The sequence below is a fragment of the Eucyclogobius newberryi genome, unplaced genomic scaffold, assembly GCF_026437365.1.
Source record: "Eucyclogobius newberryi isolate DKJ021-1_F unplaced genomic scaffold, fEucNew1.0.hap1 SCAF_25, whole genome shotgun sequence".
Taxonomy (NCBI): Eukaryota; Metazoa; Chordata; class Actinopteri; order Gobiiformes; family Gobiidae; genus Eucyclogobius; species Eucyclogobius newberryi.
Genome location: NW_027315890.1, coordinates 649733 through 677670, shown reverse-complemented (window position 1 = coordinate 677670; position 27938 = coordinate 649733). Strand labels below are relative to the sequence as shown.

The following is a 27938-nucleotide window of genomic DNA, read 5'->3' as shown; positions in this document are numbered from 1 at the left end:
GGCTCCGTAGGTCCTGTATGCAGTAGGTTCTGTAGGTTCTGTAGGCAGTAGGTTCTGTAGGTTCTGTAGGTTCTCTAGGCTCCGTAGGTCCTGTATGCAGTAGGTTCTGTAGGTTCTGTAGGCAGTAGGTTCTGTAGGTTCTGTAGGTTCTGTAGGTTCTGTAGGGTGTACACAGTTACCTAAGATACACAAACATGAAAAAAGTCTGACATAAATTTGAATATTTTGGCTAAAGTCAAAAGTATTTTATTCTTTTACACTTTTCTGTTTCTTCAGGTTCTTTTGGCAGTGGATTATTCAGTTCTTCTGTTCCATGGCCGAGAGAACGTCCAGAGATACCTCCTGACCTTTATGCACATCGTACGTCACACATTGACCTTTATGCACATCGTACGTCTCTCACACTGACCTTTATGCACATCGTACATCACACATTGACCTTTATGCACATCGTACGTCTCTCACACTGACCTTTATGCACATCGTACGTCTCACACTGACCTTTATGCACATCGTACATCTCACACTGACCTTTATGCACATCGTACGTCTCACACTGACCTTTATGCACATCGTACGTCTCTCACACTGACCTTTATGCACATCGTACGTCTCTCACACTGATCTTTATGCACATCGTACGTCTCACACTGACCTTTATGCACATCGTACGTCTCACACTGACCTTTATGCACATCGTACATCTCTCACACTGACCTTTATGCACATCGTACGTCTCACACACTGACCTTTATGCATATCGTACGTCTCACACTGACCTTTATGCACATCGTACGTCTCTCACACTGACCTTTATGAACATCGTACGTCTCACACTGACCTTTATGCACATCGTACGTCTCACACTGACCTTTATGCACATTGTACGTCTCACACTGACCTTTATGCACATCGTACATCTCTCACACTGACCTTTATGCACATCGTACATCTCACACACTGACCTTTATGCACATCGTACGTCTCTCACACTGACCTTTATGCACATCCTACGTCTCTAGAACTGACCTTTATGCACATCGTATGTCTCACACACTGATCTTTATAAACATCATACGTCTCTCCTACTGACCTTTATGCACATCGTACGTCTCTCATACTGACCTTTTTGCACATCGTACATCACACACTGACCTCTATGCACATCGTACGTCTCTCACACTGACCTTTATGCACATCGTACATCACACACTGACCTCTATGCACATTGTACATCTCATACTGACCTTTATGCACATCGTAAGTCTCTCAATGACCTTTATGCACATCGTATGTCTCACACTGACCTTTATGCACATCGTACGTCTCTCACACTGACCTTTATGCACATCGTAGGTCTCTCACACTGACCTTTAATGCACATCGTACGTCTCACACACTGACCTTTAGGCACATCGTACGTCTCTCACACCGACTTTTATGCATATCGTACGTCTTTCACACTGACCTTTATGCACATCGTACGTCTTTCACACTGACCTTTATGCACATCGTAGGTCTAGCACTGACCTTTATGCACATTGTACGTCTCACACTGACCTTTAAGCACATCGTACGTCTCTCACACTGACCTTTATGCACATCGTACGTCTTTCACACTGACCTTTATGCACATCGTACGTCTCTCACACTGACCTTTATGCACATCGTAGGTCTAGCACTGGCCTTTATGCACATTGTACGTCTCATACTGACCTTTATGCACATCGTACGTCTCTCACACCGACTTTTATGCATATCGTACTTCTCTCACACTGACCTTTATGCACATCGTACTTCTCTCACACTGACCTTTATGCACATCGTACGTCTTTCACACTGACCTTTATGCACATCGTACGTCTCTCACACTGACCTTTATGCACATCGTAGGTCTAGCACTGACCTTTATGCACATTGTACGTCTCACACTGACCTTTATGCACATCGTACGTCGCACACTGACCTTTATGCACATCGTACGTCTCACAATGACCTTTTTGCACATCTTACGTCTCTCACACTGACCTTTATGCACATCGTACATCTGACACTGACCTTTATGCACATTGTACGTCTCTCATTGACCTTTATGCACATCGGACGTCTCTAATTGACCTTTATGCACATCGGACGTCTCTCAATGACCTATATGCACATCGTACGTCTCACACTGACCTTTATGCACATCGTACATCTGACACTGACCTTTATGAACATCGTACGTCTCTAACTGACCTTTATGCACATCGTACGTCTCTCAATGACCTATATGCACATCGTACGTCTCACACTGACCTTTATTCACATCGTACATCTGAAACTGACCTTTATGCACATCGTAAGTCTCTCACTGACCTTTATGCACATCGTATGTCTCACACTGACCTTTATGCACATCGTACGTCTCTCACACTGACCTTTATGCATATCGTACATCTCTCACACTGACCTTTATGCACATCGTACGTCTCTCACACTGACCTTTATGCACATCGTACGTCTCTCACACTGACCTTTATGCACATCGTACGTCTCTCACACTGACCTTTATGCACATCGTACATCACACATTGACCTCTATTCACATCGTACGTCTCTCACACTGACCTTTATGCACATCGTACGTCTCTCACACTGACCTTTATGCATATCGTACATCTCTCACACTGACCTTTATGCACATCGTACGTCTCTCACACTGACCTTTATGCACATCGTACGTCTCTCACACTGACCTTTATGCACATCGTACGTCTCTCACACTGACCTTTATGCACATCGTACATCACACATTGACCTCTATTCACATCGTACGTCTCTCACACTGACCTTTATGCACATCGTATGTCTCTCACACTGACCTTTATGCACATTTTACGTCTCACACACTAACCTTTATGCATATCGTACGTCTCTCACACTGACCTTTATGCACATCGTATATCTGACAGTGACGTTTTTGCACATCGTACGTCTCACACACTGACCTTTATGCACATCGTACGTCTCTCACACTGACCTTTATGCACATCGTATGTCTCTCACACTGACCTTTATGCACATTGTACGTCTCACACTGACCTTTATGCACATTGTACATCTGACACTGACCTTTATGCACATCGTACGTCTCTCACTGACCTTTATGCACATCGTACGTCTCTGACCTTTAAGCACATTGTACGTCTCTCACTGACCTTTATGCACATCGTACGTCTCACACTGACCTTTATGCATATCGTACGTCTCTCACATTGACCTCTATTCACATCGTACGTCTCTCACACTGACTTTTATGCACATCGTATGTCTCTCATACTGACCTTTTTGCACATCGTACGTCTCACACACTGACCTTTATGCACATCGTATGTCTCTCACACTGACCTTTATGCACATCGTACATCTCACACACTGACCTTTATGCACATCGTACGTCTCTCACACTGACCTTTATGCACATCCTACGTCTCTAGAACTGACCTTTATGCACTTCGTATGTCTCACACTGACCATTATGCACATTGTACGTCTCTCACACTGACCTTTATGCACATCGTACGTCTCTCACACTGACCTTTATGCACATCGTACATCTCTCACACTGACCTTTAGGCACATATTACGTCTCAAACTGACCTTTATGCACATCGTACGTCTCACACTGACCTTTATGCACATTGTACGTCTCACACTGACCTTTATGCACATCGTACATCTCTCACACTGACCTTTATGCACATCGTACATCTCACACACTGACCTTTATGCACATCGTACGTCTCTCACACTGACCTTTATGCACATCCTACGTCTCTCAAACTGACCTTTATGCACATCGTATGTCTCACACTGACCATTATGCACATTGTACGTCTCACACTGACCTTTATGCACATCGTACGTCTCTCACACTGACCTTTATGCACATCGTACGTCTCTCACACTGACCTTTATGCACATCGTACATCTCTCACACTGACCTTTAGGCACATCGTACGTCTCAAACTGACCTTTATGCACATCGTACATCTCTCACACTGACCTTTATGCACATCGTACGTCTCACACACTGACCTTTATGCACATTGTACGTCTCACACTAACCTTTATGCACATCGTACGTCTCTCACACTGACCTTTATGCACATCGTATGTCTCACACTGAACTTTATGCACATCGTACGTCTCTCACACTGACCTTTATGCACATCGTACGTCTCTCACAATGACCTTTATGCACATCGTACGTCTCTCACACTGACCTTTATGCACATCGTACGTCTCTCATACTGACCTTTAAGCACATCGTACATCTCACACTGACCTTTATGCACATCGTACGTCACTCACACTGACCTTTATGCACATCGTACGTCTCACACTGACCTTTATGCACATCATACATCTGACACTGACCTTTATGCACATTGTACGTCTCTCACTGACCTTTATGCACATCGTACGTCTCTAACTGACCTTTATGCACATCTTACGTCTCACACTGACCTTTATGCACATCGTAAATCTGACACTGACCTTTATGAACATCGTACGTCTCACACTGCCCTTTATGCACATTGTACATCTCTCACTGACCTTTATGCACATCGTACGTCTCTAACTGACCTTTATGCACATCGTACGTCTCTCATACTGACCTTTATGCACATCGTACGTCTCTCATACTGACCTTTAAGCACATCGTACATCTCAGACTGACCTTTATGCACATCGTACATCTCACACTGACCTTTATGCACATCGTACGTCTCACACACTGACCTTTATGCACATCTTACGTCTCTCACACTGACCTTTATGCACATCGTACGTCACTCACACTGACCTTTATGCACATCGTACGTCTTACATTGACCTTTATGCACATCGTACATCTGACACTGACCTTTATGCACATTGTACGTCTCTCACTGACCTTTATGCACATCGTACGTCTCTAACTGACCTTTATGCACATCGTACGTCTCACACTGACCTTTATGCACATCGTAAATCCGACACTGACCTTTATGAACATCGTACGTCTCACACTGCCCTTTATGCACATTGTACATCTCTCACTGACCTTTATGCACATCGTACGTCTCTCACACTGACCTTTATGCACATCGTACATCACACATTGACCTTTATGCACATCGTACGTCTCTCACACTGACCTTTATGCACATCGTACATCACACATTGACCTTTATGCACATCGTACGTCTCTCACACTGACCTTTATGCACATCGTACATCACACATTGACCTTTATGCACATCGTACGTCTCTCACACTGACCTTTATGCACATCGTACGTCTCACACTGACCTTTATGCACATCGTACATCTCACACTGACCTTTATGCACATCGTACGTCTCACACTGACCTTTATGCACATCGTACGTCTCTCACACTGACCTTTATGCACATCGTACGTCTCTCACACTGATCTTTATGCACATCGTACGTCTCACACTGACCTTTATGCACATCGTACGTCTCACACTGACCTTTATGCACATCGTACATCTCTCACACTGACCTTTATGCACATCGTACGTCTCACACACTGACCTTTATGCATATCGTACGTCTCACACTGACCTTTATGCACATCGTACGTCTCTCACACTGACCTTTATGAACATCGTACGTCTCACACTGACCTTTATGCACATCGTACGTCTCACACTGACCTTTATGCACATTGTACGTCTCACACTGACCTTTATGCACATCGTACATCTCTCACACTGACCTTTATGCACATCGTACATCTCACACACTGACCTTTATGCACATCGTACGTCTCTCACACTGACCTTTATGCACATCCTACGTCTCTAGAACTGACCTTTATGCACATCGTATGTCTCACACACTGATCTTTATAAACATCATACGTCTCTCCTACTGACCTTTATGCACATCGTACGTCTCTCATACTGACCTTTTTGCACATCGTACATCACACACTGACCTCTATGCACATCGTACGTCTCTCACACTGACCTTTATGCACATCGTACATCACACACTGACCTCTATGCACATTGTACATCTCATACTGACCTTTATGCACATCGTAAGTCTCTCAATGACCTTTATGCACATCGTATGTCTCACACTGACCTTTATGCACATCGTACGTCTCTCACACTGACCTTTATGCACATCGTAGGTCTCTCACACTGACCTTTAATGCACATCGTACGTCTCACACACTGACCTTTAGGCACATCGTACGTCTCTCACACCGACTTTTATGCATATCGTACGTCTTTCACACTGACCTTTATGCACATCGTACGTCTTTCACACTGACCTTTATGCACATCGTAGGTCTAGCACTGACCTTTATGCACATTGTACGTCTCACACTGACCTTTAAGCACATCGTACGTCTCTCACACTGACCTTTATGCACATCGTACGTCTTTCACACTGACCTTTATGCACATCGTACGTCTCTCACACTGACCTTTATGCACATCGTAGGTCTAGCACTGGCCTTTATGCACATTGTACGTCTCATACTGACCTTTATGCACATCGTACGTCTCTCACACCGACTTTTATGCATATCGTACTTCTCTCACACTGACCTTTATGCACATCGTACTTCTCTCACACTGACCTTTATGCACATCGTACGTCTTTCACACTGACCTTTATGCACATCGTACGTCTCTCACACTGACCTTTATGCACATCGTAGGTCTAGCACTGACCTTTATGCACATTGTACGTCTCACACTGACCTTTATGCACATCGTACGTCGCACACTGACCTTTATGCACATCGTACGTCTCACAATGACCTTTTTGCACATCTTACGTCTCTCACACTGACCTTTATGCACATCGTACATCTGACACTGACCTTTATGCACATTGTACGTCTCTCATTGACCTTTATGCACATCGGACGTCTCTAATTGACCTTTATGCACATCGGACGTCTCTCAATGACCTATATGCACATCGTACGTCTCACACTGACCTTTATGCACATCGTACATCTGACACTGACCTTTATGAACATCGTACGTCTCTAACTGACCTTTATGCACATCGTACGTCTCTCAATGACCTATATGCACATCGTACGTCTCACACTGACCTTTATTCACATCGTACATCTGAAACTGACCTTTATGCACATCGTAAGTCTCTCACTGACCTTTATGCACATCGTATGTCTCACACTGACCTTTATGCACATCGTACGTCTCTCACACTGACCTTTATGCATATCGTACATCTCTCACACTGACCTTTATGCACATCGTACGTCTCTCACACTGACCTTTATGCACATCGTACGTCTCTCACACTGACCTTTATGCACATCGTACGTCTCTCACACTGACCTTTATGCACATCGTACATCACACATTGACCTCTATTCACATCGTACGTCTCTCACACTGACCTTTATGCACATCGTATGTCTCTCACACTGACCTTTATGCACATTTTACGTCTCACACACTAACCTTTATGCATATCGTACGTCTCTCACACTGACCTTTATGCACATCGTATATCTGACAGTGACGTTTTTGCACATCGTACGTCTCACACACTGACCTTTATGCACATCGTACGTCTCTCACACTGACCTTTATGCACATCGTATGTCTCTCACACTGACCTTTATGCACATTGTACGTCTCACACTGACCTTTATGCACATTGTACATCTGACACTGACCTTTATGCACATCGTACGTCTCTCACTGACCTTTATGCACATCGTACGTCTCTGACCTTTAAGCACATTGTACGTCTCTCACTGACCTTTATGCACATCGTACGTCTCACACTGACCTTTATGCATATCGTACGTCTCTCACATTGACCTCTATTCACATCGTACGTCTCTCACACTGACTTTTATGCACATCGTATGTCTCTCATACTGACCTTTTTGCACATCGTACGTCTCACACACTGACCTTTATGCACATCGTATGTCTCTCACACTGACCTTTATGCACATCGTACATCTCACACACTGACCTTTATGCACATCGTACGTCTCTCACACTGACCTTTATGCACATCCTACGTCTCTAGAACTGACCTTTATGCACTTCGTATGTCTCACACTGACCATTATGCACATTGTACGTCTCTCACACTGACCTTTATGCACATCGTACGTCTCTCACACTGACCTTTATGCACATCGTACATCTCTCACACTGACCTTTAGGCACATATTACGTCTCAAACTGACCTTTATGCACATCGTACGTCTCACACTGACCTTTATGCACATTGTACGTCTCACACTGACCTTTATGCACATCGTACATCTCTCACACTGACCTTTATGCACATCGTACATCTCACACACTGACCTTTATGCACATCGTACGTCTCTCACACTGACCTTTATGCACATCCTACGTCTCTCAAACTGACCTTTATGCACATCGTATGTCTCACACTGACCATTATGCACATTGTACGTCTCACACTGACCTTTATGCACATCGTACGTCTCTCACACTGACCTTTATGCACATCGTACGTCTCTCACACTGACCTTTATGCACATCGTACATCTCTCACACTGACCTTTAGGCACATCGTACGTCTCAAACTGACCTTTATGCACATCGTACATCTCTCACACTGACCTTTATGCACATCGTACGTCTCACACACTGACCTTTATGCACATTGTACGTCTCACACTAACCTTTATGCACATCGTACGTCTCTCACACTGACCTTTATGCACATCGTATGTCTCACACTGAACTTTATGCACATCGTACGTCTCTCACACTGACCTTTATGCACATCGTACGTCTCTCACAATGACCTTTATGCACATCGTACGTCTCTCACACTGACCTTTATGCACATCGTACGTCTCTCATACTGACCTTTAAGCACATCGTACATCTCACACTGACCTTTATGCACATCGTACGTCACTCACACTGACCTTTATGCACATCGTACGTCTCACACTGACCTTTATGCACATCATACATCTGACACTGACCTTTATGCACATTGTACGTCTCTCACTGACCTTTATGCACATCGTACGTCTCTAACTGACCTTTATGCACATCTTACGTCTCACACTGACCTTTATGCACATCGTAAATCTGACACTGACCTTTATGAACATCGTACGTCTCACACTGCCCTTTATGCACATTGTACATCTCTCACTGACCTTTATGCACATCGTACGTCTCTAACTGACCTTTATGCACATCGTACGTCTCTCATACTGACCTTTATGCACATCGTACGTCTCTCATACTGACCTTTAAGCACATCGTACATCTCAGACTGACCTTTATGCACATCGTACATCTCACACTGACCTTTATGCACATCGTACGTCTCACACACTGACCTTTATGCACATCTTACGTCTCTCACACTGACCTTTATGCACATCGTACGTCACTCACACTGACCTTTATGCACATCGTACGTCTTACATTGACCTTTATGCACATCGTACATCTGACACTGACCTTTATGCACATTGTACGTCTCTCACTGACCTTTATGCACATCGTACGTCTCTAACTGACCTTTATGCACATCGTACGTCTCACACTGACCTTTATGCACATCGTAAATCCGACACTGACCTTTATGAACATCGTACGTCTCACACTGCCCTTTATGCACATTGTACATCTCTCACTGACCTTTATGCACATCGTACGTCTCTAACTGACCTTTATGCACATCGTACGTCTCTCAATGACCTATATGTACATCGTACGTCTCACACTGACCTTTATGCACATCGTACATCTGACACTGACCTTTATGCACATCGTAAATCTCTCACTGACCTTTATGCACATCGTATGTCTCACACTGACCTTTATGCACATCGTACGTCTCTCACACTGACCTTTATGCATATCGTACGTCTCTCACACTGACCTTTATGCACATCGTACGTCTCTCACACTGACCTTTATGCACATTGTATGTCTCTCACACTGACCTTTATGCACATCGTACATCACACACTGACCTCTATGCACATCGTACGTCTCACACACTGACCTTTATGCATATCGTATGTCTCTCACAATGACCTTTATGCACATCGTACGTCTCTCACACTGACCTTTATGCACATCGTACGTCTCTCACACTGACCTTTATGCACATCGTACGTCTCTCACACAGACCTTTATGCACATCGTACGTCTCTCACACTGACCTTTATGCACATCGTACGTCTCTCACACTGACCTTTATGCACATCGTACGTCTCACACTAACCTTTATGCACATCGTACATCTGACACTGACCTTTATGCACATCGTACGTCTCTCACTAACCTTTATGCACATCGTACATCTGACACTGACCTTTATGCACATCGTACGTCTCTCACTGACCTTTATGCACATCATACGTCTGTCACTGACCTTTATGCACATCGTACGTCTCACACTGACCTTTATGCATATCGTACGTCTCTCACACTGACCTTTATGCACATCGTACGTCTCTCACACTGACCTTTATGCACATCGTACGTCTCTCATACTGACCTTTTTGCACATCGTACATCACACACTGACCTCTATGCACATCGTACGTCTCACACACTGACCTTTATGCACATCGTATGTCTCTCACACTGACCTTTATGCACATCGTACATCACACACTGACCTCTATGCACATTGTACATCTCATACTGACCTTTATGCACATCGTAAGTCTCTCAATGACCTTTATGCACATCGTATGTCTCACACTGACCTTTATGCACATCTTACGTCTCTCACACTGACCTTTATGCACATCGTAGGTCTCTCACACTGACCTTTAATGCACATCGTACGTCTCTCACACTGACCTTTATGCACATCGTACGTCTTTCACACTGACCTTTATGCACATCGTACGTCTCTCACACTGACCTTTATGCACATCGTAGGTCTAGCACTGACCTTTATGCACATTGTACGTCTCACACTGACCTTTATGCACATCGTACGTCTCTCACACCGACTTTTATGCATATCGTACTTCTCTCACACTGACCTTTATGCACATCGTACGTCTTTCACACTGACCTTTATGCACATCGTACGTCTCTCACACTGACCTTTATGCACATCGTAGGTCTAGCACTAACCTTTATGCACATTGTACGTCTCACACTGACCTTTATGCACATCGTACGTCGCACACTGACCTTTATGCACATCGTACGTCTCACAATGACCTTTTGCACATCTTACGTCTCTCACACTGACCTTTATGCACATCGTACATCTGACACTGACCTTTATGCACATTGTACGTCTCTCATTGACCTTTATGCACATCGTACGTCTCTCACACTGACCTTTATGCACATCGTACATCACACACTGACCTCTATGCACATCGTACGTCTCACACACTGACCTTTATGCATATCGTATGTCTCTCACAATGACCTTTATGCACATCGTACGTCTCTCACACTGACCTTTATGCACATCGTACGTCTCTCACACTGACCTTTATGCACATCGTATGTCTCTCACACAGACCTTTATGCACATCGTACGTCTCTCACACTGACCTTTATGCACATCGTACGTCTCTCACACTGACCTTTATGCACATCGTACGTCTCACACTAACCTTTATGCACATCGTACATCTGACACTGACCTTTATGCACATCGTACGTCTCTCACTAACCTTTATGCACATCGTACATCTGACACTGACCTTTATGCACATCGTACGTCTCTCACTGACCTTTATGCACATCATACGTCTGTCACTGACCTTTATGCACATCGTACGTCTCACACTGACCTTTATGCATATCGTACGTCTCTCACACTGACCTTTATGCACATCGTACGTCTCTCACACTGACCTTTATGCACATCGTACGTCTCTCATACTGACCTTTTTGCACATCGTACGTCTCTCACACTGACCTCTATGCACATCGTACGTCTCACACACTGACCTTTATGCACATCGTATGTCTCTCACACTGACCTTTATGCACATCGTACATCACACACTGACCTCTATGCACATTGTACATCTCATACTGACCTTTATGCACATCGTAAGTCTCTCAATGACCTTTATGCACATCGTATGTCTCACACTGACCTTTATGCACATCTTACGTCTCTCACACTGACCTTTATGCACATCGTAGGTCTCTCACACTGACCTTTAATGCACATCGTACGTCTCTCACACTGACCTTTATGCACATCGTACGTCTTTCACACTGACCTTTATGCACATCGTACGTCTCTCACACTGACCTTTATGCACATCGTAGGTCTAGCACTGACCTTTATGCACATTGTACGTCTCACACTGACCTTTATGCACATCGTACGTCTCTCACACTGACTTTTATGCATATCGTACTTCTCTCACACTGACCTTTATGCACATCGTACGTCTTTCACACTGACCTTTATGCACATCGTACGTCTCTCACACTGACCTTTATGCACATCGTAGGTCTAGCACTAACCTTTATGCACATTGTACGTCTCACACTGACCTTTATGCACATCGTACGTCGCACACTGACCTTTATGCACATCGTACGTCTCACAATGACCTTTTGCACATCTTACGTCTCTCACACTGACCTTTATGCACATCGTACATCTGACACTGACCTTTATGCACATTGTACGTCTCTCATTGACCTTTATGCACATCGTACGTCTCTAATTGACCTTTATGCACATCGTTTGTCTCTCAATGACCTATATGCACATCGTACGTCTCACACTGACCATTATGCACATCGTACATCTGACACTGACCTTTATGAACATCGTACGTCTCTAACTGACCTTTATGCACATCGTACGTCTCTCAATGACCTATATGCACATCGTACTCTCACACTGACCTTTATTCACATCGTACATCTGAAACTGACCTTTATGCACATCGTAAGTCTCTCACTGACCTTTATGCACATCGTATGTCTCACACTGACCTTTATGCACATCGTACGTCTCTCACACTGACCTTTATGCATATCGTACGTCTCTCACACTGACCTTTATGCACATCGTAAATCTCTCACACTGACCTTTATGCACATCGTACGTCTCTCACACTGACCTTTATGCACATCGTACGTCTCTCACACTGACCTTTATGCACATCGTACATCACACATTGACCTCTATTCACATCGTACGTCTCTCACACTGACCTTTATGCACATTGTATGTCTCTCACACTGACCTTTATGCACATCATACATCACACACTGACCTTTATGCACATCTTACGTCTCACACACTAACCTTTATGCATATCGTACGTCTCTCACACAGACCTTTATGCACATCGTATATCTGACAGTGACGTTTTTGCACATCGTACGTCTCACACACTGACCTTTATGCACATCGTACGTCTCACACACTGACCTTTATGCACATCGTATGTCTCTCACACTGACCTTTATGCACATCGTACGTCTCACACACTGACCTTTATGCACATCGTACGTCTCTCACACTGACCTTTATGCACATCGTATGTCTCTCACACTGACCTTTATGCACATCGTACATCACACATTGACCTCTATTCACATCGTACGTCTCTCACACTGACCTTTATGCACATTGTATGTCTCTCACACTGACCTTTATGCACATCGTACATCACACACTGACCTTTATGCACATCTTACGTCTCACACACTAACCTTTATTCATATCGTACGTCTCTCAAACAGACCTTTATGCACATCGTATGTCTCTCACACTGACCTTTATGCACATCGTAGGTCTCTCACACTGACCTTTAATGCACATCGTACGTCTCACACACTGACCTTTAGGCACATCGTACGTCTCTCACACCGACTTTAATGCATATCGTACTTCTCTCACACTGACCTTTATGCACATCGTACGTTTTTCACACTGACCTTTATGCACATCGTACGTCTCTCACACTGACCTTTATGCACATCGTAGGTCTAGCACTGACCTTTATGCACATTGTACGTCTCACACTGACCTTTATGCACATCGTACGTCTTTCACACCGACTTTTATGCACATCGTACGTCTCTCACACTGACCTTTATGCACATCGTAGGTCTAGCACTGACCTTTATGCACATTGTACGTTTCACACTGACCTTTATGCACATCGTACGTCGCACACTGACCTTTATGCACATCGTACGTCTCACAATGACCTTTTGCACATCTTACGTCTCTCACACTGACCTTTATGCACATCGTACATCTGACACTGACCTTTATGCACATTGTACGTCTCTCATTGACCTTTATGCACATCGTACGTCTCTAATTGACCTTTATGCACATCGTTTGTCTCTCAATGACCTATATGCACATCGTACGTCTCACACCGACCTTTATACACATCGTACATCTGAAACTGACCTTTATGCACATCGTACGTCTCTAACTGACCTTTATGCACATCGTACGTCTCTCAATGACCTATATGCACATCGTACGTCTCACACTGACCTTTATTCACATCGTACATCTGACACTGACCTTTATGAACATCGTACGTCTCTAACTGACCTTTATGCACATCGTACGTCTCTCAATGACCTTTTTGCACATCTTACGTCTCTCACACTGACCTTTATGCACATCGTACATCTGACACTGACCTTTATGCACATCGTTTGTCTCTCAATGACCTATATGCACATCGTACGTCTCACACTGACCTTTATGCACATCGTACATCTGACACTGACCTTTATGAACATCGTACGTCTCTAACTGACCTTTATGCACATCGTACGTCTCTCAATGACCTATATGCACATCGTACGTCTCACACTGACCTTTATTCACATCGTACATCTGAAACTGACCTTTATGCACATCGTAAGTCTCTCACTGACCTTTATGCACATCGTATGTCTCACACTGACCTTTATGCACATCGTACGTCCCTCACACTGACCTTTATGCATATCGTACGTCTCTCACACTGACCTTTATGCACATCGTACGTCTCTCACACTGACCTTTATGCACATCGTACGTCTCTCACACTGACCTTTATGCACATCGTACGTCTCTCACACTGACCTTTATGCACATCGTACATCACACATTGACCTCTATTCACATCGTAGGTCTCTCACACTGACCTTTATGCACATTGTATGTCCCTCACACTTACCTTTATGCACATCGTACATCACACACTGACCTTTATGCACATCTTACGTCTCACACACTAACCTTTATGCATATCGTACGTCTCTCACACAGACCTTTATGCACATCGTATGTCTCTCACACTGACCTTTATGCACATCGTAGGTCTCTCACACTGACCTTTAATGCACATCGTACGTCTCACACACTGACCTTTAGGCACATCGTACTTCTCTCACACCGACTTTTATGCATATCGTACTTCTCTCACACTGACCTTTATGCACATCGTACGTCTTTCACACTGACCTTTATGCACATCGTACGTCTCTCACACTGACCTTTATGCACATCGTAGGTCTAGCACTGACCTTTATGCACATTGTACGTCTCACACTGACCTTTATGCACATCGTACGTCGCACACTGACCTTTATGCACATCGTACGTCTCACAATGACCTTTTGCACATCTTACGTCTCTCACACTGACCTTTATGCGCATCGTACATCTGACACTGACCTTTATGCACATTGTACGTCTCTCATTGACCTTTATGCACATCGTACGTCTCTAATTGACCTTTATGCACATCGTTTGTCTCTCAATGACCTATATGCACATCGTACGTCTCACACTGACCTTTATGCACATTGTACATCTCTCACTGACCTTTATGCACATCGTACGTCTCTCAATGACCTATATGCACATCGTACGTCTCACACTGACCTTTATTCACATCGTACATCTGACACTGACCTTTATGAACATCGTACGTCTCTAACTGACCTTTATGCACATCGTACGTCTCTCAATGACCTTTTTGCACATCTTACGTCTCTCACACTGACCTTTATGCACATCGTACATCTGACACTGACCTTTATGCACATTGTACGTCTCTCATTGACCTTTATGCACATCGTACGTCTCTAATTGACCTTTATGCACATCGTTTGTCTCTCAATGACCTATATGCACATCGTACGTCTCACACTGACCTTTATGCACATCGTACATCTGACACTGACCTTTATGAACATCGTACGTCTCTAACTGACCTTTATGCACATCGTACGTCTCTCAATGACCTATATGCACATCGTACGTCTCACACTGACCTTTATTCACATCGTACATCTGAAACTGACCTTTATGCACATCGTAAGTCTCTCACTGACCTTTATGCACATCGTATGTCTCACACTGACCTTTATGCACATCGTACGTCTCTCACACTGACCTTTATGCATATCGTACGTCTCTCACACTGACCTTTATGCACATCGTACGTCTCTCACACTGACCTTTATGCACATCGTACGTCTCTCACACTGACCTTTATGCACATTGTATGTCTCTCACACTGACCTTTATGCACATCGTACATCACACACTGACCTTTATGCACATCTTACGTCTCTCACACTGACCTTTATGCACATCGTATGTCTCTCACACTGACCTTTATGCACATTGTACGTCTCACACTGACCTTTATGCACATCGTACATCTGACACTGACCTTTATGCACATTGTACGTCTCTCATTGACCTTTATGCACATCGTACGTCTCTAATTGACCTTTATGCACATCGTTTGTCTCTCAATGACCTATATGCACATCGTACGTCTCACACTGACCTTTATGCATATCGTACGTCTCTCACACTGACCTTTATGCACATCGTACGTCTCACACTGACCTTTATAAACATCGTACGTCTCTCCTACTGACTTTTATGCACATCGTACGTCTCACACACTGACCTTTATGCACATCGTATGTCTCTCACACTGACCTTTATGCACATCGTACATCTCACACACTGACCTTTATGCACATCGTACGTCTCTCACACTGACCTTTATGCACATCCTACGTCTCTAGAACTGACCTTTATGCACATCGTATGTCTCACACTGACCATTATGCACATTGTACGTCTCTCACACTGACCTTTATGCACATCGTACGTCTCTCACACTGACCTTTATGCACATCGTACATCTCTCAAACTGACCTTTAGGCACATTGTACGTCTCAAACTGACCTTTATGCACATCGTACGTCTCACACTGACCTTTATGCACATTGTACGTCTCACACTGACCTTTATGCACATCGTACATCTCTCACACTGACCTTTATGCACATCGTACATCTCACACACTGACCTTTATGCACATCGTACGTCTCTCACACTGACCTTTATGCACATCCTACGTCTCTCAAACTGACCTTTATGCACATCGTATGTATCACACTGACCATTATGCACATTGTACGTCTCACACTGACCTTTATGCACATCGTACGTCTCTCACACTGACCTTTATGCACATCGTACGTCTCTCACACTGACCTTTATGCACATCGTACATCTCTCACACTGACCTTTAGGCACATCGTACGTCTCAAACTGACCTTTATGCACATCGTACATCTCTCACACTGACGTTTAGGCACATCGTACGTCTCAAACTGACCTTTATGCACATCGTACGTCGCACACTGACCTTTATGCACATCGTACATCTCACAATGACCTTTTTGAACATCTTACAGCTCTCACACTGACCTTTATGCACATCGTACGTCTCACACACTGACCTTTATGCACATTGTACGTCTCACACTAACCTTTATGCACATCGTACGTCTCTCACACTGACCTTTATGCACATCGTATGTCTCACACTGAACTTTATGCACATCGTACGTCTCTCACACTGACCTTTATGCACATCGTACGTCTCTCACACTGACCTTTATGCACATCGTACGTCTCTCATACTGACCTTTATTCACATCGTACGTCTCTCATACTGACCTTTAAGCACATCGTACATCTCACACTGACCTTTATGCACATCGTACGTCACTCACACTGACCTTTATGCACATCGTACGTCTCACACTGACCTTTATGCACATCGTACATCTGACACTGACCTTTATGCACATTGTACGTCTCTCACTGACCTTTATGCACATCGTACGTCTCTAACTGACCTTTATGCACATCGTACGTCTCACACTGACCTTTATGCACATCGTAAATCTGACACTGACCTTTATGAACATCGTACGTCTCACACTGCCCTTTATGCACATTGTACATCTCTCACTGACCTTTATGCACATCGTACGTCTCTAACTGACCTTTATGCACATCGTACGTCTCTCATACTGACCTTTATGCACATCGTACGTCTCTCATACTGACCTTTAAGCACATCGTACATCTCAGACTGACCTTTATGCACATCGTACATCTCACACTGACCTTTATGCACATCGTACGTCTCACACACTGACCTTTATGCACATCTTACGTCTCTCACACTGACCTTTATGCACATCGTACGTCACTCACACTGACCTTTATGCACATCGTACGTCTTACATTGACCTTTATGCACATCGTACATCTGACACTGACCTTTATGCACATTGTACGTCTCTCACTGACCTTTATGCACATCGTACGTCTCTAACTGACCTTTATGCACATCGTACGTCTCACACTGACCTTTATGCACATCGTAAATCCGACACTGACCTTTATGAACATCGTACGTCTCACACTGCCCTTTATGCACATTGTACATCTCTCACTGACCTTTATGCACATCGTACGTCTCTAACTGACCTTTATGCACATCGTACGTCTCTCAATGACCTATATGCACATCGTACGTCTCACACTGACCTTTATGCACATCGTACATCTGAAACTGACCTTTATGCACATCGTACGTCAAACACTGACCTTTATGCACATCGTACGTCTCACACTGACCTTTATGCATATCGTACATCTGACACTGACCTTTATGCACATCGTAAGTCTCTCACTGACCTTTATGCACATCGTATGTCTCACACTGACCTTTATGCACATCGTACGTCTCTCACACTGACCTTTATGCATATCGTACGTCTCTCACACTGACCTTTATGCACATCGTACGTCTCTCACACTGAACTTTATGCACATCGTACGTCTCTCACACTGACCTTTATGCACATCGTACATCACACATTGACCTCTATGCACATCGTACGTCTCACACACTGACCTTTATGCACATTGTATGTCTCTCACACTGACCTTTATGCACATCGTACGTCTCTCACACAGACCTTTATGCACATCGTACGTCTCTCACACTGACCTTTATGCACATCGTACGTCTCTCACACTGACCTTTATGCACATCGTACGTTTTTCACACTGACCTTTATGCACATCGTACGTCTCTCACACTGACCTTTATGCACATCGTAGGTCTAGCACTGACCTTTATGCACATTGTACGTCTCACACTGACCTTTATGCACATCGTACGTCTTTCACACCGACTTTTATGCACATCGTACGTCTCTCACACTGACCTTTATGCACATCGTAGGTCTAGCACTGACCTTTATGCACATTGTACGTTTCACACTGACCTTTATGCACATCGTACGTCGCACACTGACCTTTATGCACATCGTACGTCTCACAATGACCTTTTGCACATCTTACGTCTCTCACACTGACCTTTATGCACATCGTACATCTGACACTGACCTTTATGCACATTGTACGTCTCTCATTGACCTTTATGCACATCGTACGTCTCTAACTGACCTTTATGCACATCGTACGTCTCTCATACTGACCTTTATGCACATCGTACGTCTCTCATACTGACCTTTAAGCACATCGTACATCTCAGACTGACCTTTATGCACATCGTACATCTCACACTGACCTTTATGCACATCGTACGTCTCACACACTGACCTTTATGCACATCTTACGTCTCTCACACTGACCTTTATGCACATCGTACGTCACTCACACTGACCTTTATGCACATCGTACGTCTTACATTGACCTTTATGCACATCGTACATCTGACACTGACCTTTATGCACATTGTACGTCTCTCACTGACCTTTATGCACATCGTACGTCTCTAACTGACCTTTATGCACATCTTACGTCTCACACTGACCTTTATGCACATCGTAAATCCGACACTGACCTTTATGAACATCGTACGTCTCACACTGCCCTTTATGCACATTGTACATCTCTCACTGACCTTTATGCACATCGTACGTCTCTAACTGACCTTTATGCACATCGTACGTCTCTCAATGACCTATATGCACATCGTACGTCTCACACTGACCTTTATGCACATCGTACATCTGAAACTGACCTCTATGAACATCGTACGTCTCTAACTGACCTTTATGCACATCGTACGTCTCACACTGACCTTTATGCATATCGTACATCTGACACTGACCTTTATGCACATCGTAAGTCTCTCACTGACCTTTATGCACATCGTATGTCTCACACTGACCTTTATGCACATCGTACGTCTCTCACACTGACCTTTATGCATATCGTACGTCTCTCACACTGACCTTTATGCACATCGTACGTCTCTCACACTGAACTTTATGCACATCGTACGTCTCTCACACTGACCTTTATGCACATCGTACGTCTCTCACACTGACCTTTATGCACATCGTACGTTTTTCACACTGACCTTTATGCACATCGTACGTCTCTCACACTGACCTTTATGCACATCGTAGGTCTAGCACTGACCTTTATGCACATTGTACGTCTCACACTGACCTTTATGCACATCGTACGTCTTTCACACCGACTTTTATGCACATCGTACGTCTCTCACACTGACCTTTATGCACATCGTAGGTCTAGCACTGACCTTTATGCACATTGTACGTTTCACACTGACCTTTATGCACATCGTACGTCGCACACTGACCTTTATGCACATCGTACGTCTCACAATGACCTTTTGCACATCTTACGTCTCTCACACTGACCTTTATGCACATCGTACATCTGACACTGACCTTTATGCACATTGTACGTCTCTCATTGACCTTTATGCACATCGTACGTCTCTAACTGACCTTTATGCACATCGTACGTCTCTCATACTGACCTTTATGCACATCGTACGTCTCTCATACTGACCTTTAAGCACATCGTACATCTCAGACTGACCTTTATGCACATCGTACATCTCACACTGACCTTTATGCACATCGTACGTCTCACACACTGACCTTTATGCACATCTTACGTCTCTCACACTGACCTTTATGCACATCGTACGTCACTCACACTGACCTTTATGCACATCGTACGTCTTACATTGACCTTTATGCACATCGTACATCTGACACTGACCTTTATGCACATTGTACGTCTCTCACTGACCTTTATGCACATCGTACGTCTCTAACTGACCTTTATGCACATCGTACGTCTCACACTGACCTTTATGCACATCGTAAATCCGACACTGACCTTTATGAACATCGTACGTCTCACACTGCCCTTTATGCAAATTGTACATCTCTCACTGACCTTTATGCACATCGTACGTCTCTAACTGACCTTTATGCACATCGTACGTCTCTCAATGACCTATATGCACATCGTACGTCTCACACTGACCTTTATGCACATCGTACATCTGAAACTGACCTCTATGAACATCGTACGTCTCTAACTGACCTTTATGCACATCGTACGTCTCACACTGACCTTTATGCATATCGTACATCTGACACTGACCTTTATGCACATCGTAAGTCTCTCACTGACCTTTATGCACATCGTATGTCTCACACTGACCTTTATGCACATCGTACGTCTCTCACACTGACCTTTATGCATATCGTACGTCTCTCACACTGACCTTTATGCACATCGTACGTCTCTCACACTGAACTTTATGCACATCGTACGTCTCTCACACTGACCTTTATGCACATCGTACGTCTCTCACACTGACCTTTATGCACATTGTATGTCTCTCACACTGACCTTTATGCACATCGTACGTCTCTCACACAGACCTTTATGCACATCGTACGTCTCTCACACTGACCTTTATGCACATCGTACGTCTCTCACACTGACCTTTATGCACATCGTACGTTTTTCACACTGACCTTTATGCACATCGTACGTCTCTCACACTGACCTTTATGCACATCGTAGGTCTAGCACTGACCTTTATGCACATTGTACGTCTCACACTGACCTTTATGCACATCGTACGTCTTTCACACCGACTTTTATGCACATCGTACGTCTCTCACACTGACCTTTATGCACATCGTAGGTCTAGCACTGACCTTTATGCACATTGTACGTTTCACACTGACCTTTATGCACATCGTACGTCGCACACTGACCTTTATGCACATCGTACGTCTCACAATGACCTTTTGCACATCTTACGTCTCTCACACTGACCTTTATGCACATCGTACATCTGACACTGACCTTTATGCACATTGTACGTCTCTCATTGACCTTTATGCACATCGTACGTCTCTAACTGACCTTTATGCACATCGTACGTCTCTCATACTGACCTTTATGCACATCGTACGTCTCTCATACTGACCTTTAAGCACATCGTACATCTCAGACTGACCTTTATGCACATCGTACATCTCACACTGACCTTTATGCACATCGTACGTCTCACACACTGACCTTTATGCACATCTTACGTCTCTCACACTGACCTTTATGCACATCGTACGTCACTCACACTGACCTTTATGCACATCGTACGTCTTACATTGACCTTTATGCACATCGTACATCTGACACTGACCTTTATGCACATTGTACGTCTCTCACTGACCTTTATGCACATCGTACGTCTCTAACTGACCTTTATGCACATCGTACGTCTCACACTGACCTTTATGCACATCGTAAATCCGACACTGACCTTTATGAACATCGTACGTCTCACACTGCCCTTTATGCACATTGTACATCTCTCACTGACCTTTATGCACATCGTACGTCTCTAACTGACCTTTATGCACATCGTACGTCTCTCAATGACCTATATGCACATCGTACGTCTCACACTGACCTTTATGCACATCGTACATCTGAAACTGACCTCTATGAACATCGTACGTCTCTAACTGACCTTTATGCACATCGTACGTCTCACACTGACCTTTATGCATATCGTACATCTGACACTGACCTTTATGCACATCGTAAGTCTCTCACTGACCTTTATGCACATCGTATGTCTCACACTGACCTTTATGCACATCGTACGTCTCTCACACTGACCTTTATGCATATCGTACGTCTCTCACACTGACCTTTATGCACATCGTACGTCTCTCACACTGAACTTTATGCACATCGTACGTCTCTCACACTGACCTTTATGCACATCGTACATCACACATTGACCTCTATGCACATCGTACGTCTCACACACTGACCTTTATGCACATTGTATGTCTCTCACACTGACCTTTATGCACATCGTACGTCTCTCACACAGACCTTTATGCACATCGTACGTCTCTCACACTGACCTTTATGCACATCGTACGTCTCTCACACTGACCTTTATGCACATCGTACGTTTTTCACACTGACCTTTATGCACATCGTACGTCTCTCACACTGACCTTTATGCACATCGTAGGTCTAGCACTGACCTTTATGCACATTGTACGTCTCACACTGACCTTTATGCACATCGTACGTCTTTCACACCGACTTTTATGCACATCGTACGTCTCTCACACTGACCTTTATGCACATCGTAGGTCTAGCACTGACCTTTATGCACATTGTACGTTTCACACTGACCTTTATGCACATCGTACGTCGCACACTGACCTTTATGCACATCGTACGTCTCACAATGACCTTTTGCACATCTTACGTCTCTCACACTGACCTTTATGCACATCGTACATCTGACACTGACCTTTATGCACATTGTACGTCTCTCATTGACCTTTATGCACATCGTACGTCTCTAATTGACCTTTATGCACATCGTTTGTCTCTCAATGACCTATATGCACATCGTACGTCTCACACCGACCTTTATACACATCGTACATCTGAAACTGACCTTTATGCACATCGTACGTCTCTAACTGACCTTTATGCACATCGTACGTCTCTCAATGACCTATATGCACATCGTACGTCTCACACTGACCTTTATTCACATCGTACATCTGACACTGACCTTTATGAACATCGTACGTCTCTAACTGACCTTTATGCACATCGTACGTCTCTCAATGACCTTTTTGCACATCTTACGTCTCTCACACTGACCTTTATGCACATCGTACATCTGACACTGACCTTTATGCACATCGTTTGTCTCTCAATGACCTATATGCACATCGTACGTCTCACACTGACCTTTATGCACATCGTACATCTGACACTGACCTTTATGAACATCGTACGTCTCTAACTGACCTTTATGCACATCGTACGTCTCTCAATGACCTATATGCACATCGTACGTCTCACACTGACCTTTATTCACATCGTACATCTGAAACTGACCTTTATGCACATCGTAAGTCTCTCACTGACCTTTATGCACATCGTATGTCTCACACTGACCTTTATGCACATCGTACGTCCCTCACACTGACCTTTATGCATATCGTACGTCTCTCACACTGACCTTTATGCACATCGTACGTCTCTCACACTGACCTTTATGCACATCGTACGTCTCTCACACTGACCTTTATGCACATCGTACGTCTCTCACACTGACCTTTATGCACATCGTACATCACACATTGACCTCTATTCACATCGTAGGTCTCTCACACTGACCTTTATGCACATTGTATGTCCCTCACACTTACCTTTATGCACATCGTACATCACACACTGACCTTTATGCACATCTTACGTCTCACACACTAACCTTTATGCATATCGTACGTCTCTCACACAGACCTTTATGCACATCGTATGTCTCTCACACTGACCTTTATGCACATCGTAGGTCTCTCACACTGACCTTTAATGCACATCGTACGTCTCACACACTGACCTTTAGGCACATCGTACTTCTCTCACACCGACTTTTATGCATATCGTACTTCTCTCACACTGACCTTTATGCACATCGTACGTCTTTCACACTGACCTTTATGCACATCGTACGTCTCTCACACTGACCTTTATGCACATCGTAGGTCTAGCACTGACCTTTATGCACATTGTACGTCTCACACTGACCTTTATGCACATCGTACGTCGCACACTGACCTTTATGCACATCGTACGTCTCACAATGACCTTTTGCACATCTTACGTCTCTCACACTGACCTTTATGCGCATCGTACATCTGACACTGACCTTTATGCACATTGTACGTCTCTCATTGACCTTTATGCACATCGTACGTCTCTAATTGACCTTTATGCACATCGTTTGTCTCTCAATGACCTATATGCACATCGTACGTCTCACACTGACCTTTACGCACATCGTACATCTGAAACTGACCTTTATGCACATCGTACGTCTCTAACTGACCTTTATGCACATCGTACGTCTCTCAATGACCTATATGCACATCGTACGTCTCACACTGACCTTTATTCACATCGTACATCTGACACTGACCTTTATGAACATCGTACGTCTCTAACTGACCTTTATGCACATCGTACGTCTCTCAATGACCTTTTTGCACATCTTACGTCTCTCACACTGACCTTTATGCACATCGTACATCTGACACTGACCTTTATGCACATTGTACGTCTCTCATTGACCTTTATGCACATCGTACGTCTCTAATTGACCTTTATGCACATCGTTTGTCTCTCAATGACCTATATGCACATCGTACGTCTCACACTGACCTTTATGCACATCGTACATCTGACACTGACCTTTATGAACATCGTACGTCTCTAACTGACCTTTATGCACATCGTACGTCTCTCAATGACCTATATGCACATCGTACGTCTCACACTGACCTTTATTCACATCGTACATCTGAAACTGACCTTTATGCACATCGTAAGTCTCTCACTGACCTTTATGCACATCGTATGTCTCACACTGACCTTTATGCACATCGTACGTCTCTCACACTGACCTTTATGCATATCGTACGTCTCTCACACTGACCTTTATGCACATCGTACGTCTCTCACACTGACCTTTATGCACATCGTACGTCTCTCACACTGACCTTTATGCACATTGTATGTCTCTCACACTGACCTTTATGCACATCGTACATCACACACTGACCTTTATGCACATCTTACGTCTCTCACACTGACCTTTATGCACATCGTATGTCTCTCACACTGACCTTTATGCACATTGTACGTCTCACACTGACCTTTATGCACATCGTACATCTGACACTGACCTTTATGCACATCGTACGTCTCTCACTGACCTTTATGCACATCGTACGTCTCTGACCTTTAAGCACATTGTACGTCTCTCACTGACCTTTATGCACATCGTACGTCTCACACTGACCTTTATGCATATCGTACGTCTCTCACACTGACCTTTATGCACATCGTACGTCTCACACTGACCTTTATAAACATCGTACGTCTCTCCTACTGACTTTTATGCACATCGTACGTCTCACACACTGACCTTTATGCACATCGTATGTCTCTCACACTGACCTTTATGCACATCGTACATCTCACACACTGACCTTTATGCACATCGTACGTCTCTCACACTGACCTTTATGCACATCCTACGTCTCTAGAACTGACCTTTATGCACATCGTATGTCTCACACTGACCATTATGCACATTGTACGTCTCTCACACTGACCTTTATGCACATCGTACGTCTCTCACACTGACCTTTATGCACATCGTACATCTCTCAAACTGACCTTTAGGCACATTGTACGTCTCAAACTGACCTTTATGCACATCGTACGTCTCACACTGACCTTTATGCACATTGTACGTCTCACACTGACCTTTATGCACATCGTACATCTCTCACACTGACCTTTATGCACATCGTACATCTCACACACTGACCTTTATGCACATCGTACGTCTCTCACACTGACCTTTATGCACATCCTACGTCTCTCAAACTGACCTTTATGCACATCGTATGTATCACACTGACCATTATGCACATTGTACGTCTCACACTGACCTTTATGCACATCGTACGTCTCTCACACTGACCTTTATGCACATCGTACGTCTCTCACACTGACCTTTATGCACATCGTACATCTCTCACACTGACCTTTAGGCACATCGTACGTCTCAAACTGACCTTTATGCACATCGTACATCTCTCACACTGACGTTTAGGCACATCGTACGTCTCAAACTGACCTTTATGCACATCGTACGTCGCACACTGACCTTTATGCACATCGTACATCTCACAATGACCTTTTTGAACATCTTACAGCTCTCACACTGACCTTTATGCACATCGTACGTCTCACACACTGACCTTTATGCACATTGTACGTCTCACACTAACCTTTATGCACATCGTACGTCTCTCACACTGACCTTTATGCACATCGTATGTCTCACACTGAACTTTATGCACATCGTACGTCTCTCACACTGACCTTTATGCACATCGTACGTCTCTCACACTGACCTTTATGCACATCGTACGTCTCTCATACTGACCTTTATTCACATCGTACGTCTCTCATACTGACCTTTAAGCACATCGTACATCTCACACTGACCTTTATGCACATCGTACGTCACTCACACTGACCTTTATGCACATCGTACGTCTCACACTGACCTTTATGCACATCGTACATCTGACACTGACCTTTATGCACATTGTACGTCTCTCACTG

At 44.0% G+C, this 27938-nt stretch overlaps 1 protein-coding gene across 1 annotated transcript in view; it reads left to right on the top strand.

Moving 5' to 3' along the window:
* Positions 1–27938, top strand: part of LOC140372545 (A disintegrin and metalloproteinase with thrombospondin motifs 2-like) — a gene marked incomplete at its 5' end in the record, with an annotated part of 315752 nt that overhangs the window by 12059 nt on the left and 275755 nt on the right. The window contains one exon of the mRNA XM_072459676.1: positions 277–360. Within this exon, the coding sequence (XP_072315777.1) occupies positions 277–360 (84 nt within the window). The remainder of the gene's footprint in view (positions 1–276; positions 361–27938) is intronic.